Genomic DNA, 18,508 nt, shown 5'->3' with positions numbered 1-18,508 from the left:
CGATCCTAAAAGGTAAGCAACACTTCAAGCCTTTTATAGCAGCCTAACACAGTGCAAAATTAGCAAATACTTTTTGTGACCTTCAGTCATCTCTAGTGGTTCTTATCCTTAAAGCAGATCTTAACGAATTGGAGACACAAAAGAGTTTAAAGCCTAGGATAACAGTTGTAAAAACAATAAGGCAACACATGCCTACCTAAATCTAAGCTTTTTTAAAAGCCCATTAAGGAACACTTGTCTAGGATGTGAATAATATGTACAGAGGAGGACAAAATGTAAGGTCTCCTGTGGAGATCTACTGTCGCAGCCACAGGGGTTCCCTTTGTTCTGTGTGCACCGTAATGCCGGGGGTTGAAACCAGTAAGTGGTGAAATAAATTCCATCTAAAACAGGTAATTAAAAATGTACCTTGTGCAGTTGATGTGAGTGATAAATAGGCGTTCCATACCCTGCACCAAATTTATTAAAATGTGTTTTCTGACCGTGGGTTTCCTAAGCCCCTTATCGTCACGGTGGGCAGTTACCGGTTTAAAAAACAAATCTTTAATCGCCTTATCTTGAGATCCAACCTTATCATAATTAGTAAACCGATCTTCAACGTCCTAGTGTGGTGAGGGTATCCTTTACATATTTTGACCACAGTATTTTTGACACATAAATAAGGGAAAGGCAGTCCTGGATTCCCAGCCTGTTAAAACCTGCCTCCTCGTTGGACAAGATCTTCACCCAACACAGGAGGGGTTTAACTGCCACCATATCAGAGATATACTTAGACCCCGATTCCTCATGTAAGTAGCACACAGGTACTATGAGGTACTTTCAAAATCCGCCTAAAATATATTTATTTTCTTTAATTTGTAATTTGTTAGCCAACATGTATCCCCATACCTCACTACCGTATAAAACTTTAGAAACCGAAAAAGAGTTTCATAACTGTAAAATAGTCCCCGGTGACCAATTACCTAATCTGAGCATAGTTTGCAATTTCTCCAGTTGACCTGATCATTTCTAGACGCTTCTCTTCTAATGTTTAAAACTCAATTTCTCATCGAATAAAATACCCTGATAAGGAAAGGCCGGTACTTTCCCTAGACTGTGTGCCTGCTTTGTATGTATTGGACTTCCTGCTCTGCTTTCCAATTTCCATTATATAAGAGTTGGTTAGATTAATCCATTGTATCCATAAAAGTCACAAACCCATCTTTTAAAAGCTACAAGCCCTTCGGAGTACGTTCAAGGAGTACTGCGTCATCCTCATATAAAAAAAAACGGAGACTGTCTTCTGCCTATCCTCGGGGTGTCTGCTTGTAAAGCAGTCAGGGCAAAGTTGAGACCATTAATTTAAGTGTGAACAGAATCGATGCTAATATACAAACCTGTCTGATCCCACTAGAGCATTTAAAATGACCAGTGGTTTTCACCTCCTGTGTGCATCTGGCTATGGCAGTGGTGTTAAAGTGTAGGGCCATTAGGGTATTAGTTATTGCCGGGTCCACTCTGAGCTCTCCAAGGAGTTACCAGAGTTTACAGTGGTTATCTCGATAAAAGGCCGCAGGGAGGTCCATAAACCCTAGATACAATGCCCCCGATTTTGCTATAGTTTATTTTGTAATTATAAGGTAAAGATTGAGGCATTGATCTATATTGGATTTACCAGCGCAAAACCCATGTTGTACATCTGTTATTAGATTAGTCGCTGCCCATTCAGACACCATGTTCAATAGGACACGACCCAGAACCTTCGCTGTCATGTCAATAATGGATATGGAACGATAACAATGTGGACTGTCCCTATCTCCCGTCTTAAAAATCGGTACAATGGTGTCGATGGACCATGATGCTGGCATTGCTGTTGCTACTGCCACATTTAAAACACTCACACGGAGAAGGTCCCACATCTGTGTATTGCAGCGGAAAGGGTCTGGCGGGACCCCATCTGGACCTGGCGCCTTATTCTGCGAAAGTCCCTCAACTCCTAGTATGACCTCATCCAAAGTAAAGGCAATGTCCCTTTATTGGGACATCCCTGCTAGAGGAGTTTGCTGGTGCTGTTAATAGACCGTCCACCACTTGTGTAATGGCAATAAATGCATGAATTATTTCTTCCCCCTGTAATTGCGGGTCCAAACATTTCAAAATCTCCTTTTTGCTTATCCTGAAAAGTGAATTAAAAGCAACACTATCTACCTGTGCTCACTGTAAACTCCTTCCTTGGTCACTTGCTGCGATCACCGACCCAGTTATCCATTGGGGTACAGGCCGATTCCAAGGGGCTACAAGTGGCATTAGCGAACATTAAAAAAGGATATGAGAGACAAATATGAACTCCATAAATGTTGAACAGCCTCTACCTTTTTATAGGTCGGGGGCACAGGAGTCAGGGTGGGTAGCGATCCGGTCCAAAGTATGAGTTGGACCATAAGTGTTTGAGAGGACACACAAATCCCGCCCTCTGAGTGTTCCATATGCAGTCCCTTACTTATTGTGCAAGTCGACCAATCTCGGTGGGTCACCATTAAATTGGAAGACAGATGGTGTTAGAAATGGGGGTCTCTAGTTGACAGAGGTAGGTACCTTTGTCCAAATGAGGACCCTTGCTTCTAGTCAGGGTAAGGGGATACACCCCTAAAATAACCCCTGCTCACCCGCTTGGCACAAGCAGACAGGCTTATCTCAGAGGCAGTGTGTAAAGCATTTGTGAACACATACAGTAATACAGTGAAAACACTACAAATGGACACCACACCAGGTTAGAAAAATAAGTAATCTTTAGCTAAACCAAAACAAGAACAAACAAAAATCCGCAATACAGTATTCAAAATAAGGCTTTTAAATTGTAGAAATAGTTCAGTTCATTGCAAGTTGTAAATGCAACTCTTTTCTCAAAAGTACCTTAGATGCGTCACACAAAACAAACCAAATGGCGACAGGGAAATGATACGATGGTTCCTAACACTCAGCTGAGATAATGTGTAGGTTGCTTACTGCAGTGCAGGTGATGCGTCGATTCCTTACTGTGTGGAGAGTTGATGCGTCTGTTTCTTACTGCAGCCTCTAACAGTCTTGGCACCTCGATGCGTCGATCTGGTACGGTACGTGGTTTCGTGCAGCCGCACAGCAGGCTTGCGTCTGAATCAGTGCGGCGATCTTGGACTTCAGAGATCGGTACACTTGATGCGTCGTGCAGCGATTTCTCGAGCCGCAGCAGGCTCTTAGCCGATGCGTCGGAAACTGGTACGGATGCGACATGCTTCTTCGATGTGGCGTCTATTTTCCAGCTCCCAGCGAGAGCTCCCTAGAGGTCCTAAACAGCAGCAGGCACCTCTGTGCAGGTAAGAAATCTCAGCAAGGAAATTCAGGGGGGCTGGTGGTGAGGTATTTGTGTCCTTGAGACTTCAGAACAGGAGGCAAGCTCAGTTTCAAGCCCTTGGAGATCTTCCTCAAGATGACAAAGCAAACCGCAAAGTCCTTTTCCCCTTTCCTTGGCAGCAAGCAGCCACTGCAGGCCAACCGCAAACAGCACATGGGCATATCCGGCTCTTCACCTTGGCAAGGGTTTCTCTTGATTCCCAGAGGCGATCAAAATGTCTGGGCCCTACTTCTTTTTATACACCAATCCTTTGTTCTCTAAAGGCAGTGTCTTTACCTGGCCAAAACCAGTTCTGTCCTCACTGGTGCGGCTGGAGGTGGAGACCGCATTGTTGAAGGCAGACCAGGCCCAATCAGGTGAAAAGAATCTCCGCCCACTACTCTAAATGCAGCCCAGGCCCATTCAGCCTAGGTCTGACTCCTCAGACTTCTGGAGCCACAGCCCCTCTCCAGCCCAGTCATCCAAATTCCAGACATGCAATACACAAACCTAGCAGAGGCTTACTGGATGGTTAGGCAAGAAAATACCTACTTTCTAAAAGTGGTATTTTCAAAAACTGAATGTAAAAATCACCCTCACTAAAAGATGCGGTTTAACATTCTGAGTTGGGGCATACTAAACTTTATATTTCTACCTTGTTCACAGGGCCAGTTATGTTTATAAGATGTTATAAACATACTCCCCATTCTGCCCTATGGGAACAGGTAGCCTTGCATTCGTGAAAAACAGAATTGGCAGTAATTCACTATCAAGAGATGCCACACACAAACCAGGGCATGTCCTACCTTTAACATACAATGCACCCAGCGCACAGGGGTACCTTGGGCCTACCTTAGGTATTACTAATATGTAGAAAAGGTAAGGTTTAGGGACTGGCAAGTGTGTGCACTTGCCAAGTCGACATGGCAGTCCCAGACTTCACACAGGCTCTGCAATGGCCGCCAGAACTACATTTTACAGGCTGCTTCTGTGGGTGGAACAATCAGTGCTCCAGCCCACTAGCAGCATTTGATTTACAGGCCCTGGGCACACACAGTGCACTATACTAGGGTCTAACAAGTAAATCTGATATGCCAATTATGGAATTACTAATCCATAACAACAATTTATAAGGGGAGCACTTGCATTTAGCCACTGACTAGCAGTGACAAAGTGCCCAAGGCATCTAGAGTAGCAAAATGGAAACCAACACACCGCAAAAACACAGAAGGCAACAGCAAAACAACGAAAGGAAGACCCATGCCAATTGTGCCAGGTCTAACAGATGGCAATTAAAAACTCTCACTATGATTAATTGAGATGGCGAAAGGCCTTCCCTCTGGATTCGATCCTGACGTCTATCGACTTAATTCAAGACTAGCCTATCCCTGTGATTGTGGTCTTGCGTTATAGAAATAAATTAAAACAAATCGATTTTAATTTACTCGTCCGTGTGAGTCCTTGTACAACATCGGAGTCCCACAGCAGGGTCTTCCACATATCATGAATCCTGGGGTCTATAAATACAACCCCCTTGCTCTCCCTGAGCTAGACCTTACTGCTGGGCAGAAAACTTTTGTATCCCTCTATAAAAAAAATTAACTGGCTCCCACGTTTCCTGAATACATATTATGTGAAAATCTCTGATGTATTGGAGCAACTGCTCATCCAAAAATGTACTACAAACTTGCCAAGTTCCAGGAGATTATTTTTAAATCACCCACCATGAGCCCACCCTGAATAGTCTGGGGCAATGGTAGCCTTCCCTGCACTACCTAGCCCAGTCTGACTTTGGTCCCTAAACTCTGGCGAGATGCCAGTTATTTGCCCAGGGTTGGCCTACTCTGTCACACTGGGTTCAACCGAGGGTTGGACCCACATGTCAATAACTCTACCCCTACCCTCACCCACTTGTAGTCCGTCTATCGTTTTGATCCCTCAGGGGGGTAAATGCATTGCGTAGTGTAGGGAATCCCCCACACAGGATGTCGCCCTCTTCATGCTCAACAAAACTTTGGGGTGGTGTTAAACTAAAAGGTGGCCTATAGAAAAAACCCAGAGGTAGTGGTTTAATCCCTGATTCTACTGAAAATTATTGCAAGGAATGAGACAGGCTCTTGTGGGACAGTTCTTGGTATCTAAGCCTGACAAGCACGCTGTCTCCTGTAAATGTTTGCTTAGGCCTACCAATCCAAGCTCCCCTTTTAGCCATCAAAATTTGCCTTTGCTCAGCCATATCAAAACTCGCATATTTAAATAGCTAGTGTTACTTTATTAATCAACTGGTTGTTGGACTCGTCCTTTGGGCTGTTTAGTCCTGGTACCCCTACCAGGACCACAGTGTAGAGCAGCTCTCTGGCTGGAGATCTAAGACTGTTGGGTCTGGGGAATTTGTAGCAGAGACAATATCCCTGCTGACTGGCCGTTGTTGTGGCTAGTGACCCCTTCGAGTCTGGCCGCAATTATGGATTACTGACTGTTGGGATAAACTTGTCCCCGAATTTGAAACCTGTGTCACAAACCCTGTTGCGCCAGAGATTACTTGAGGCGACTGGGTCTCTGTGTGGCCCACTGCAGGGAGATTTATTGGTTGAGCAACCTAGTGGTGAGAAACTGGTCTGCGTGGCCTGAATAAGGGGAGATAATGCTTTATCAACTTTGCCTAGAGTGACTCTAATAATCTCTAAAGTTGTGGATGACACCAGTTACTCAATAGACCAGTCACTGATTCCACAATTTGTTTCAAGGGCACCCATATTTCTGCAAAGATCTTGATGCCCTTAATGTCTGTGCTTGTACTGCTCTCCCCTTTCTTAACTTTGACTGTTTTCTTGTTCACTTTCCATTGTTTATTGGGAGCAGGGGGTGCACTTAAATCTGCACCATGGGTGGTGGCCATCATAACCCTATTCTGTGTGGTCTGTCCAGAAGCAGTGTTAGTTTGGCTAGGGCTTGGGGACCAGGGCTAGGGGCCCCTGGGTCCTCCTCTCCTTGTCCCAGTACTCCCTCTGGAGACTTTTCGGCGCTGGACCAGAGGACTCCCCAGGAACAATGATACTGCCCCTGTCTTGTCCAGAGTCACCTCTACCCCATATTTATTTCTTTAGTAATTGCCCCCACCTCTTTTATAAAAAAAATTAAACAATGGTTCCCTTGTGTCCTGTGGGGAGAACATGGGTGCGGCTTTCCTCTTACCCATGGTGCTGTAGTCCAGTAAACCCACCTCCCAAACACGGGACAAAGTGATGACGACAGTCCAGAGGATTGGGAAAAGCTCGCACGCACCGGTTCTACAATCTGTGTCCAGCGGTCAGCCAAAAAACACTTTCTGGCCCTCCTAGCTCCTTGCCGGTGATACATGATGCAAAACCGCTCCAGCCGTTAATGTCCTCTGCCGTCCAGCTAGCATGGAGCCAAGAGAATGGGCCTAGTCTGGCCACAGTCTGCCGTGGACGGGCCCAAATAGGCCCTCCTGCTGCGGGACCCCCAAGATGGTTTTATGCGCCTCCTGGCGGGCGTACAGCCTGCATGTCGTTGGCGGCGTGGAGGCCGCAAGGCAGGCTGGGGTGTGGTCTTTTCCCCCTCGTGGCAAAACCGGCTTTGAATTAATTAACCATAAATCTACTCTGTACCAGTCATCAATGTCTAGTTACGGTTCTGATGCATTTGCTATCCATTTGTAGGGAGTAAGAAGTGCTGTTAGAATTCAACTATACTACAGAATGCAGTTGTACAATTGAGGTGTAGGATACTACATAGTGTAGATGTGTACTTATAGGAAACCATTTCAAATGTGCTTCTTCGTAAACAGTAATACTCGTAACAGTCTGCTTGTGTTGCACCATACATAGATCATGCTTTTAGAAATTTTAAAGATTGTGTTAGTATTTGTCTAATTTATAGAAAAATATGTTCGGGAATTTAGCAGCTCATTTTTTTCCTGCAATTGAGTTTGAATTTGAAAAATGGATTGGCTCTGTGGCTAAACGTAAAGATCTTAAAGGAGTGGAAGAACTACAAATAACTATACTATTTGAACATGTCTACGCTTGATATTCATGTGCGTACAGGAAATAATTACCTGAACATCATTATTCAGTGGCAGTTATGTCTAGAACTGATGTCAAGAAAAGGCCCTTGGAATTTGTGTTCCTGAGGGGAGTGGTAGAAGGGGGAAGCACGAGGATTAAATCTGTTCTCAGAAAGAATGTCTCGATCGGTAGTGTCAAGAGGGTGAGAGAAATGTGTGGAGTCCTTGTGTGCTTAGCAAGAGCAATTCAAGCATTGGTCAGATGTAGGACTGACACTTTTTAAAGCTGCGCTTACTTCCTCGTGTCTATTGTCCAGCACTGCGAACAGACTAGTCTAACCTGTTGCAGTATGAGCACAAGTTGTCGCCATTTATGCTTATGTAAATACACTGCTATAGTTCAATGGAAAAATGTAACGCGCGATGTTGTGATTTTTTTTTTTATACAGCGTTGGCAGAATATATTATAATGGTACTGTGACAAACTATAAAGACTGAATCCAGAACCTGTTCGCCAAGACAGTCACAGTTGCGTAGACAGACTGGTTACATTGTCAGAAAATTGTCCTTCTACACAGTCCCTACTAGGCAGTTCTGTATGTGATATCAAGACGTGTCAATGGGTGTGTCGGGCACAGATAAAGCTTTAATGGGCCCCATATTTAGTTCAAAAGCGCCGACCGTAGTTTGGGGCCAATTCTCCCGTTGCAGCGACCTTGTCAAAGGTGGGGGGAAATGTGAAAAATGCCTTTCTGTATAGTGTTTTTGACTTGTCCTTTTGCATTTTCAGGAACTTTGACCTTGAAGATGGTGAGTAGCCAGCCGAAGTACGACCTAATTCGAGAGGTTGGTCGTGGCAGTTACGGTGTAGTTTACGAAGCTATTGTCAGGAAGACCTCTGCAAGGGTGGCAGTGAAAAAGATCCGCTGCCATGCACCTGAAAATGTGGAACTGGCGTTGCGGGAGTTCTGGGCTCTCAGCAGCATCCAGTCTCAGCACCCTAACGTGATCCACCTAGAGGAGTGCATCTTGCAGAAGGACGGCATGGTGCAGAGGATGTCGCATGGCTCTTCCTCCTCTCTCTATCTGCAGGTGCGTGCTGGGCTGTGATCCTAGGAAGCAGAATTCCCCTGTGCCCAACTGCCCTCCAGCTGTTATAGCCCGGTTAAAGGTTCGGGGTCGGCTCCCTTTCAATTGTCCCTACTTTAAAATGGTTAATATGCATGTGTTGATAATGTATGGAGCCCGCTACTGTAATGACACCCTTGCATTAGGAGAATTGCAGCACGCCAACCATATTTTAGGTCTGAGTTAATGAAGGCATGTTCCCGGGTCGGAGGCACACAGTCGTCCAATGTGGAATCGAAGGTTTTGTGATTGAAGAGAAGTATGCACGGTTTCACTTTGATTGTAGCTTAGCTCTTAAGCTGCTAATTGGCACCTTTTGTTTATTTTTTGAGGGAGTGGGGTGGCCTTCTTTGTTTACAGAAACCGTTTTTAGAGCTAGAAGTTTGTTATATCGTGTCTGGCTCGATTCTAATGCACTATTAAGGATGGTCTCTATTCGAGTGGATCTGTGTTCCTGTCTTTCTCATGTTCCATCAGAACAGTTTATTGCACGCAATTCTCGTCTGCAGGGATATGTAAATGCAGACTAATAAAGTTTGAGAACACAGTGAAAAATTGTGTTGGAAGTTTGCTTTTTTTTTACTTGTATTGTCACAAAATGTGAACATCTACCCCCGACATTGAGAAGAAATGTCATGTATCACTAGTTACGCTGCAGTTCTGTATCTGGTGTTTTTTTTCCTCTCTACATAGCTAAATAACTGAGCTAGTAAATGGTATATTAAATTGATTCAAAAACTGTTTTTCTTCTTAATCCCATGCCCCACAGGCTTTTCAAGTAGACAGTTATGTATGTGTGTGCCATGATGGTTATGGACATTCTCTGATGCACAGATGGAGTGTTGGGAACTGCCCTTTTATTCCAGACTGCTTGACAAGCTATGAAACCTATATCTGTCTACAACCTCCACTGCAATGGTGGGGGGAAGATAAGAAGCGGAGTTGAAAATAATTATCGAGTACCTGTAGAGCATTTCTCAACCAATATAGCAGCAGAATATTCCACCAGTGGAAAGTAAGGACTTGGGATGATCGTGGCCTACACAGCACAAGGGCCGATCTCTCTCAACCGATCTTCTACACTGGCATCATAACTGCAGGATATCCCTTCAAACTCTGCAGAGACTAGAGTCTAATATCGTACCCCAGCAGACTTCTAAATAACCATTCCTAATTCACCCCTTCTTCAGATAGCCCATTGCTGCCTTAACTGCCTGATGGGCCTTGAAACGGGTATTGGCAAAGCTAATAGTCTCTCCTTTGAGGCCAATTGACTTTGTCACTGTTTTTAAGTGATGCTGTACACCATGGGTACTTGTAAACATTTTCCCAGGAAGAGGTGTGGCGCCACGGCTAGGGCGACTGACTGCGGAATCTGGGGATCACTGTTCGATCCCCGGCGACAGATTAGCCCAGCACCATGCGACTCTGGGCAATAGCTTGCTTAATCTTCAGGACGGTCCCCAGCGCCTAGAAACCCTTACAGGTGATTGTGCGCTTATTCCAGCAGAGTGAGGTTTCAGGGGACCGTTTAATGAATGGTGGGTGTAGGTGGAGTGAAGGATGTACTGGGAGTCTTGGATTTATTTTGAGGGTTTGGTTGCATAATGTGTCTATGCCAATTGCCTCTAAGAGCTACAGATTTAACAGTTCTGTGCAATGCGTTATCTGGGATGTCCCTCTACCACACCTTGGGGTGAGCCTTCTCAACTCCCTATCCCTACCTTTAGCTAGTCAGGTGTGCAAAGGAAGTAACTTAGTTATTGAATTTGAAAAAAAATGTAATCCTAGTCCTTACAATTTCTTTATTCCTTTGGTCTCTCATATGTAAACACTAGCCATTCGAAATGTTAAACAGGATCTGCTAAGTTAGAAAGTTGCTTCATTGATGAAGAATTGTCTTTTTTAGCACTTGTGTATTTACACTCCATACTTGAGTAAAAGCAGAGTAGTGGTCGCTGGATATTGAAGCACATGCTATTTAAATTGGAGTATGCAGCTTCCTGGAAGACCTGCATAGAAACAGGATAGTTGAAAAGATGTGTACCAGCAAAGGCTCATGCGTGAATTGTCATTTCCCAGTTGGCATGCACCAGTGGTGCTGGAATAATGTTTCGGCTGGGCTTCTGACATTCATGTGTCATCACTGAAGTTACTTACCTGTAATCCTAGTTCTCTTCCAGAGGATACTCATCAATAGTCATAAGCACTGAATAGTCCCGCCTCATCTTCTCACATCTGACCCCCCTATGCTGTGTGGGAGATTATATTGTGAATCTAATGGGTACTTGTCCTTCCTTTTGTGTGACGTCTGCAACATCAGCCGTGCTTGGTAAAAGTTAAAATAGTTTCGCTATACCTGGAAACAAGCCATGTAACCAAGCAACTTTCAGTAAATGTTTTTATATCTGGGTCCTTGCCCAGTCCTCCCAAATGCATTGTTTTGATTAGAGCGGCTCCCTGAGTTCACTCGCTAAAGGAGAATATACGCATGAGTTTACACTAGCTTTAAGACTAGGCAGAATCTGTACTCCGAACCAGCCTGTGTTGCAATTTCACTAACTTTCCCATAAAGGCACTGGTTCATGTTTGTCTGGAAATAAGTCTGCAATTACATTAAGCCCATACAATTTAGGAATCTGCATTTATTGGGTGTGATAATTGGCACCGATTTACAATTTCTGCCCTAGAAGTGGGGCATAATTTGTGGATTTTGGTACTTCCTGCATGGGCTAACAGTTTTTTGTCTCCTTTTGGTAGGAAGTGTTTTACTTTCTTCAGGCATGTGAGATGGTACCATGCTATCTTAGTCTTCTTGGAAATGCTTGTTTATATGCGAGGCCTGTGTTACGGGTGAACCATAGTGATTTTTCAGTGTCTCATACAGGTATGGAGAAATAACGGTTCATGTTGGAAATCTGAACTTGACATGAGGTGGGTGTGCTGGGCGAGGGTAATGAGAACCGAGAATTCAGAAGTTGTGTCTTGGGGTAAGTCAGTGTGAGGAGGTTGGTCAGTGAATTTTTTTTGTGTGGTGGGGGGTTAATAACAAATGTGAGCAATTCAGTTTTTGTCTAGTTGACTTTTGTGTAGGTACTTGAGATCCTGTTCTGAATTATTTGAAGACCTTCCAGAGTTGTTTAATTTCGTTGCCTGAGGAGATTTTGAGATAGACCAACCTGTTAGTAGATCTTGATTGTGTTAATGACTATGGATTGGAGGGGGCTGCTGCTTCTTGAGGCTTAACATGACAAGAGGATGGAGTTCTGAGGTTCCATTTGATCTTGCAATTCATATCTGTATGATTTGGTGCATCGTGCTACCATAGAAGTTAATGCATTGAAGAAGCATATTTGAGAACCCTGTGCTTGTTTCCAAGTTCATGCTCAGCCCTTGAAGCTCCACTTTGTTGAAGGTTAAAAATCTAGGAGGGTCTGAAAGGTAAGCACATTTATGAGTAGTTTTCATCACGGATTTGAAGAATTTGTTTCTGTGCTTCTGCACGATTTGAAGAATGATTGGCTATGTTGAAGACTGTTCATGCTAATCTGCACATGATAGTTTGGTGTAGACTAGGTTTTCAATGTGTTTGTCCTATGAATGGTAGGTGGCTGACTTTTGCGGAGGTTGCCAAGACCATTTAGGCCACAGGTTGCTTTCTTCAGTTGGGATAGGATCTGTCATACATGGAGTGCCTGGCAAGGTCCCTTGGCTGATAGTGGTTGACAATCTACAGCAGTGGTGTGAGAATACCTCCTCGAAGAGCCTTAATGTTTAATTAGGGCTGAATGCCTTCATAGTTAAGCTCTGGTAGAGAGAAGTGGATGCCTGTCATGTAGGTTGGTAAGGAAGTTAAGACTTCATTTTTTTTTTTTTGACAAATTAATAATTTTGCTGAGGCTGGTTTTTGATTGAGGCAGCTCTTGATGGCCTTTAAAGAGTGCTTTGGTTCTGTTAGTCATTTCTGGTGGTCTTATAAAAGGTGACTTTGTATCTGGTGGTGAGTAGTTGGCATGCAGAACGAAGTCTTTTGACTTGGGTGGGGAATCTGTGACATCAGTTCATCTCCATTTCGTTCCTGGCATACATTTGGCACAGTCTTGTGCTTTGCTTGGTGCAGAAGGATTAAGTTTAGAGTATTATGTTTTCAGTGGAGCTTTGTGTTGTACATGTTAAGAGGTTTGTTATAGATTAGCATATGATATAAGCTTGCAGTGCATGCTCTAGGTCGAGATGTTGACATTTCAGATCTTGTTGTGCCTAGTGTGGTAAATCTGATGTAAGAAGGCCGTTCTGATGTGCAGAGATCAGTGGCAGGGTCCGAGCTTAGTTGGCTATGGTGTTGCTCTCTGTAGGCTGCTATTTGCAGGGGTTAGGATGTTGTGTGGCGGTGCGTAACTGAGCCATTGTCTTTTCTTTAAATAAAGTGTCTGGTTTGAGTGATGGTGTAAGCTGTGTCTGGAGGGTGTGTGACTTTCAGGTATCCGTTGATTAGCATTTGTTGGATGGCTTGTACAGTGAATGTTAGTAATGTATTGGTAATTACATAGCACTTTTCTACTTTTTGCAAGGCCCATGTTGCTTAATGGATTGAGTAAGCACCAACTATGTAGTTCCAACTGGGTCCGACAGCGTGTAATTTGCAGCCTGTTCCTGGACTCTGGAATGAGTTTTGCTTACTTGATACCGGTTAGACTTAGTGTGAGAGGTTTGATCGACGTAGTGTGAGATTTAATACAAGTGGTGTGGTCCAGAAATGCGAAGTGTTGAGGAGAGGGATTATAAACCCAACTGCACTTGCAACTACTCGTTCTGTGTATTTTGTTATGACTAGTGGTGATTATTAACGGATTGGCCGGTGTTGTTGAACTTTGTGCCAGTCTGAAGTGGCATCATCTAATATGTAGTTCCCCAGCGATGATGGGTTAATTAATCCATAGGTACATTGTAACGTTCTCAACATTGCTCAGGCCCGGTGGACTAAAGTGTCCGATACTGCCAGTTGCGTTTTTATTCTGATTTAAGACCATGTTTGTCTTTGTGTGGTCATAGTATGGTGGGTAGGTAGAGCGAGTGCTTCAGTGTTTTTCATGTTTCAGTGATTGCGTAACGGAATTCCTTACTGGGTCAACAGATGACGCATTTATCTCCAATAATTCTTTCATGTGCACACCCTGCGGGGGTGTAGAAGAGGGCCAATTGGCGGCCTAACTCTGGGATTGTTCTGCTGGAGTTAGTTCTCGTTTGTCTCGGAGGTTGAACGAACCGTAGGCTGAGCAGCAGTGGGTGCTAGAGTGACCTATGCTCCTAGACTTTACTTTCGCTTAACTTTCTCTCGTTTTACTCTACAGAAAGCATGTAAATCTAGCATTGCACCCAAATGAATATATTCTTTACATCTGCAATGGTTTTACAGATTGGGCCTGTTTCAGATGGCATGCACCCTTCTCTTCTTTCCCATGGGCACAAGTTAAAAATAGACAATTTGATGACTGAGACAAATTAGTCTTGTCAATTTGGTATGACAAACACTTTTTAGTTAAAAAAATAAATAGCTTAACCTGCTGGCCAGCAAAATTTAGCAATGCACAAAAGAGGTGATGCTGCGCAATCATTGTTACACGTAAGTAATGCACTTTATTTCCTGTGATATACAGCGTGTCATTGGCACACAAATTTCATGAATTTGAAGGTGCTTCTGCAGGCAGACAGATATGTCATGCCAATATTTTGAGTTATCTTTGGTATCGTTACAGGTTGGCTGAAACTCTTTTCTTTTTTTCTTCTCAAAGCTGGTGGAGTCTTCCTTGAAGGGTGAGATAGTGTTTGACCCCAGAAGCACATACTACCTGTGGTTTGTGATGGATTACTGTGATGGGGGAGATATGAACGAGTATCTGCTATCCCGCAAGCCCAGCCGTAAGACTAACACCAGCTTCATGCTGCAGCTCAGCAGTGCCCTCGCTTTCCTCCACAAGAATCAGATCATCCACCGGGACCTGAAGCCTGACAATATTCTAATCTCCAAGGGCAGGACCGGTACCATCGATTTAGAACCCACCCTTAAGGTAGCGGACTTTGGCCTGAGCAAAGTGTGCTGCACGTCAGGCCTGAACCCTGAAGAGCCTGTGAGTGTTAACAAGTGCTTCCTCTCTACTGCCTGTGGCACAGACTTTTATATGGCACCCGAGGTGTGGGAGGGCCATTACACTGCTAAGGCAGACATATTTGCTCTTGGGATTATTATCTGGGCCATGCTGGAGCGCATCACCATTGTTGACACAGAGACCAAGAAAGAATTGCTAGGGAGTTATGTGAAGCAGGGAACCACGATTGTACCAGTTGGGGAGGCTCTCTTGGAGAACCCCAAAATGGAGCTGCTCATACCCTTCAAGAAAAAGTCCATGAATGCCCGCATGAAACAACTGATCAAAGAAATGTTGGCTGTCAATCCCCAAGACCGTCCAGATGCCTTCGATCTTGAACTGCGACTGGTGCGAATGGCATTCAGAGACTTCTGCTGGGACACGTGACGTTTAAGGAGGCGCCCCAACCTCCCATTGGGGTGCGACGAGCTGCAGCACACAGTAGTGTGAGGACTGAACGAACGCAGCTTAAGTGAGGCTTTGTGAGGAGAGACTAACTAAAGTTTTAAATCTTTGCTTACGTTGCTTTTGGGTGTACGCACTGACATTCAGCCTTGGAAATATGTAGGGAAACGTTTGAGACTGGTGCAGCTTCATTCCAGTATGCCCTCCTTCCTTCTGCGAGTAATGAAATATTTCAGTAAGCAGGTGGTTTGCATGCTTGGACAGTGGGTCCCCTGCGTTGAGAAAGGGCTGGGGATTGTGTGCTTTTTTGATAGATGGTACGTATGTGTGAGACTGCGTGTATTCCCTATTCAGCACAACTTTGAGCGTTTTGTGTTTGTTTAGGGTGCTCCTGCTCTTTGGAAAGTAGCTCGTGAGATGGTGTGCACTGTGCGTTTGATTTAAAGGTGGTGTGACTTCACAACCTAGATTGAAGGTTAAAGCTACATTTTGCACACTGGAAATACCCCATTTCTTTTTGAAACTCTGCTTCTTTATAAGTTCTGCAGTAGCATTGCAGAGCTGGTTATACTGCGTTGTTGTTTCGAGGTCAGGCTCTGCAAACCCTAAGATTTTACTTTTTTAGGATTATCCTGCTTTGGACAGGAGAAGTCAGGTAAGGCAAAGCTTAGTGCCCTGGACTTTACTTTCCTATCTACCATGGTAGGGGGGAGTGTCTACACTGTAGTGTCCTCCAAATTCCGTTCTAAAGTTTTGTCTCCGCCTCTGTTCTGCTCTAGTGTTTTGGAACTAGAATTTTGCCCCTTTTGTCGGGACAGAATGGCACATGTCTCTACATTATTCCACCGAAAATAGATTGGTTCAGGATGCAAAACTTAACTGGGCATTCTAGGCCAGCGATTCCTGCTGGCCTTTATAAATTAGATTTTTTTTTTAAGAGCGTACTGTCTTGGGTTAGTGTATTAGGAAAACATGTAGTATCTGTGAGACTACATCTATTGTACATGGTAAATATTTTCAATTAAAAAGGATAGTACATCAAACTTGATTAAATTATGCAATGCTGTACTTCACCTAACCATGTATTTTGTAACAAAATAACATTTGCCCAACCCGATTTCACATGGCAGCACAGTGGAACTGACAGTGCAAGAAATAGTAATGGGCTTAGCAAGTGAAAAAGACACTTTCCGCTTAACCATTCCTACGATTAAAACCATTTGCCACTTTTTAATGCAAATGTAATTCATAAAACTGTAGTGTAAAATACATATCAGCATTGGACCATTTTAATAGGCAGCACAATTGCCACAGGTTTACTGATGCTCCCAGTTGGTTCTGTTAAACACTACTGTGTGCCTGAAGTAAAACGCTTCTCGCTGTTCTATAGATTTGCTCTCCAAACCCACTAACAATTCTTTCTTCAGCCTTCAACCTGCTTTTGTCCCTGTGCTGGCAGTGCTTGATGAACTCGAGCTTCCTTTTAAACTCGTGGCCCATCACGCTCTCCAGGCCTATTTAAACTGATGTTTGTGCTTGGAATTTTTGATATTTCAGACTCTTTCCCCAAGTACTCTGCCTCTCTGCACCAGGCTCACATGGGGACCTCCACTTTTTCCCCCGCTTCTGATATAAGTTGCCTTAAACTTTCATATTTGCCAGCCCTGTAAGTCCTCCACTCATTTCCCGCCGTTGTACTCCCTCCGGTCTGTTGTAACGACTTCACATTACATATGTAAATCACTGCCCTGTCACAAAGTGTTGTCTTTAGCGACCCAGGTTTGATCTGCCTGCATCTCCTTCCCTCCTCTCTTGCTTTGTTGTGTTAGTGATGTGTCGGGGACCCCTTTCCTGCGTGCTGGTTTTGCTGCTCTTTCTGGAAATTAGAAGTTTGAAGTCTGTGAGAGACGGCTGCATTGCACTTTGGTGAACACCTGGCAGCTCGTGCAACTATTTAGATGCAGTTCTTCTACCATTGGTTTGTTTACGGGGTTGAGTGTCTGTTGTCCCGTGAATAGAACTGTTGGCATCTTTAGAGTAAAGGATCCCTATTTATTGGGTTTGAGAATTGTTTGGGTGAACTTTGCACAATCCTGTTACTCACAATTCTAACCGTATATTGCGAGGCTAACAGTGCTACTACCTTCAGTGAAAATAAATCGCCTCCGAATGCTTGCATCCAGCTCTACGCACAGTTTATCTGGAGTGGGAAGGTGCCTTCGCATCTGCTCCCTCTGTCAGCGGGGGACCTACACTATCTGTTCAGTGCTGGCTGGTATTCAATTTCCTACCTCTAGAAATGTGCATATTTTTAAATGATGTGCACGTTGGTTAGATTAGAGCTCTGCATTGTATTTATTACATAAAGGGAAACCAAGGGAAGAAATGGCACCTCAGTACACCCATACCTCTTTTCTCCTTCTTTTGAAACGTTATGGTTCCTATACTATTCAAGGCAGCGCATTTGCTGATCCCAACTTTGAGCTGCTCAGTGATATTGGCTTCTAACCTTCAGGCATCCTCTCCTGTCGAACGTTGTTCTGGGGGTCCATTTGCTGCTCTAATATGTTTTCCTTATCAGCGGTGCGATTTGATCCGCTCTGCAGTACGTCAACAGTGGCTGGAGAACGGCAGGTGTACAAGAGTAACACTGTTTTAGCTTTTCCTTCCAAAATTCTGGCACGGTGGGTGAGCTGAGGTGTGTGTAACACCATATGGATAATGTGATTATAACACGATCAAACCACCTTGTTCGAGTCTCTGCATCGACGAATGCTTCAAATAGTCTTTAACGCTTAAAACTCGTGCACACAGTTATTTTGTTTTTCAGCAGAGCTCTTCAGGGGAGGGGGCTTAATTCTTCTCAATACAGACTGTTGCAGCAACCACATGTAGTGTGCCTGTACAATGGAATGGTATTCCACGATGAGAGAATAACTTTATCCTCAAAGCAAAAGCGTTTTGTTTTTTTAATCCAGCGAAATTGTAAACTATATATTTTATGAAAAAATGTAAAAGGGGAAAAAAATTGAATGTGTAATTTATTTGTTAAGTTCATGGCTAAGAATAAAGTCTGACTTCAGTTGTGACTCCTGTGTTTATTTCGAAGTGTTTTGTGTTCATGTATATATTATACACTAAGGCAGTGATCTCATGTTTTTGCATACTTTTATAAACGGTTGGACCATTGTTGGAACTGTGTACGGGGAAGAGGCTGTAGAGGGGTGGTTACAGGTACAACAGGACAGGTACAACAGGTACAGGTACAACTCTGGGCCTACTCACCGGGCAGGCCACTTGTTGGACCCTATTTTTTCCAACATTCCGGAATTGAAATGGCTTGTTCAATTCTGCCTAAAACTGCCAATACCCTCTCAACTTAACAATTCCTGCCCTATATCTTCCATGAGAAACTGGAAGTTGCTGGATATGGGAAAACTCAACAAAGCG

General features: G+C 43.9%; 1 protein-coding gene across 2 annotated transcripts in view; it reads left to right on the top strand.

Annotated features, from left to right (window-relative positions):
• PDIK1L (PDLIM1 interacting kinase 1 like) overlaps positions 1-18,140 on the top strand; it is a 64,064-nt gene extending 45,924 nt beyond the window's left edge. For both annotated transcript variants that reach the window (XM_086957656.1, XM_086957657.1), the window contains exons 2-3: positions 8,170-8,471; positions 14,300-18,140. In XM_086957656.1, the coding sequence (XP_086813782.1) occupies positions 8,187-8,471; positions 14,300-15,040 (1,026 nt within the window). In that variant the 5' untranslated portion in view covers positions 8,170-8,186 and the 3' untranslated portion in view covers positions 15,041-18,140. The remainder of the gene's footprint in view (positions 1-8,169; positions 8,472-14,299) is intronic.
• The last annotated feature ends 368 nt before the right edge of the window (positions 18,141-18,508 follow it).

Source organism: Lissotriton vulgaris, chromosome 2_1 (assembly GCF_964263255.1).
Source record: "Lissotriton vulgaris chromosome 2_1, aLisVul1.2, whole genome shotgun sequence".
NCBI classification, from domain to species: Eukaryota; Metazoa; Chordata; class Amphibia; order Caudata; family Salamandridae; genus Lissotriton; species Lissotriton vulgaris.
The sequence above is the reverse complement of the archived record's forward strand: the minus strand, read 5'-3'. Positions and strand labels throughout refer to the sequence as shown.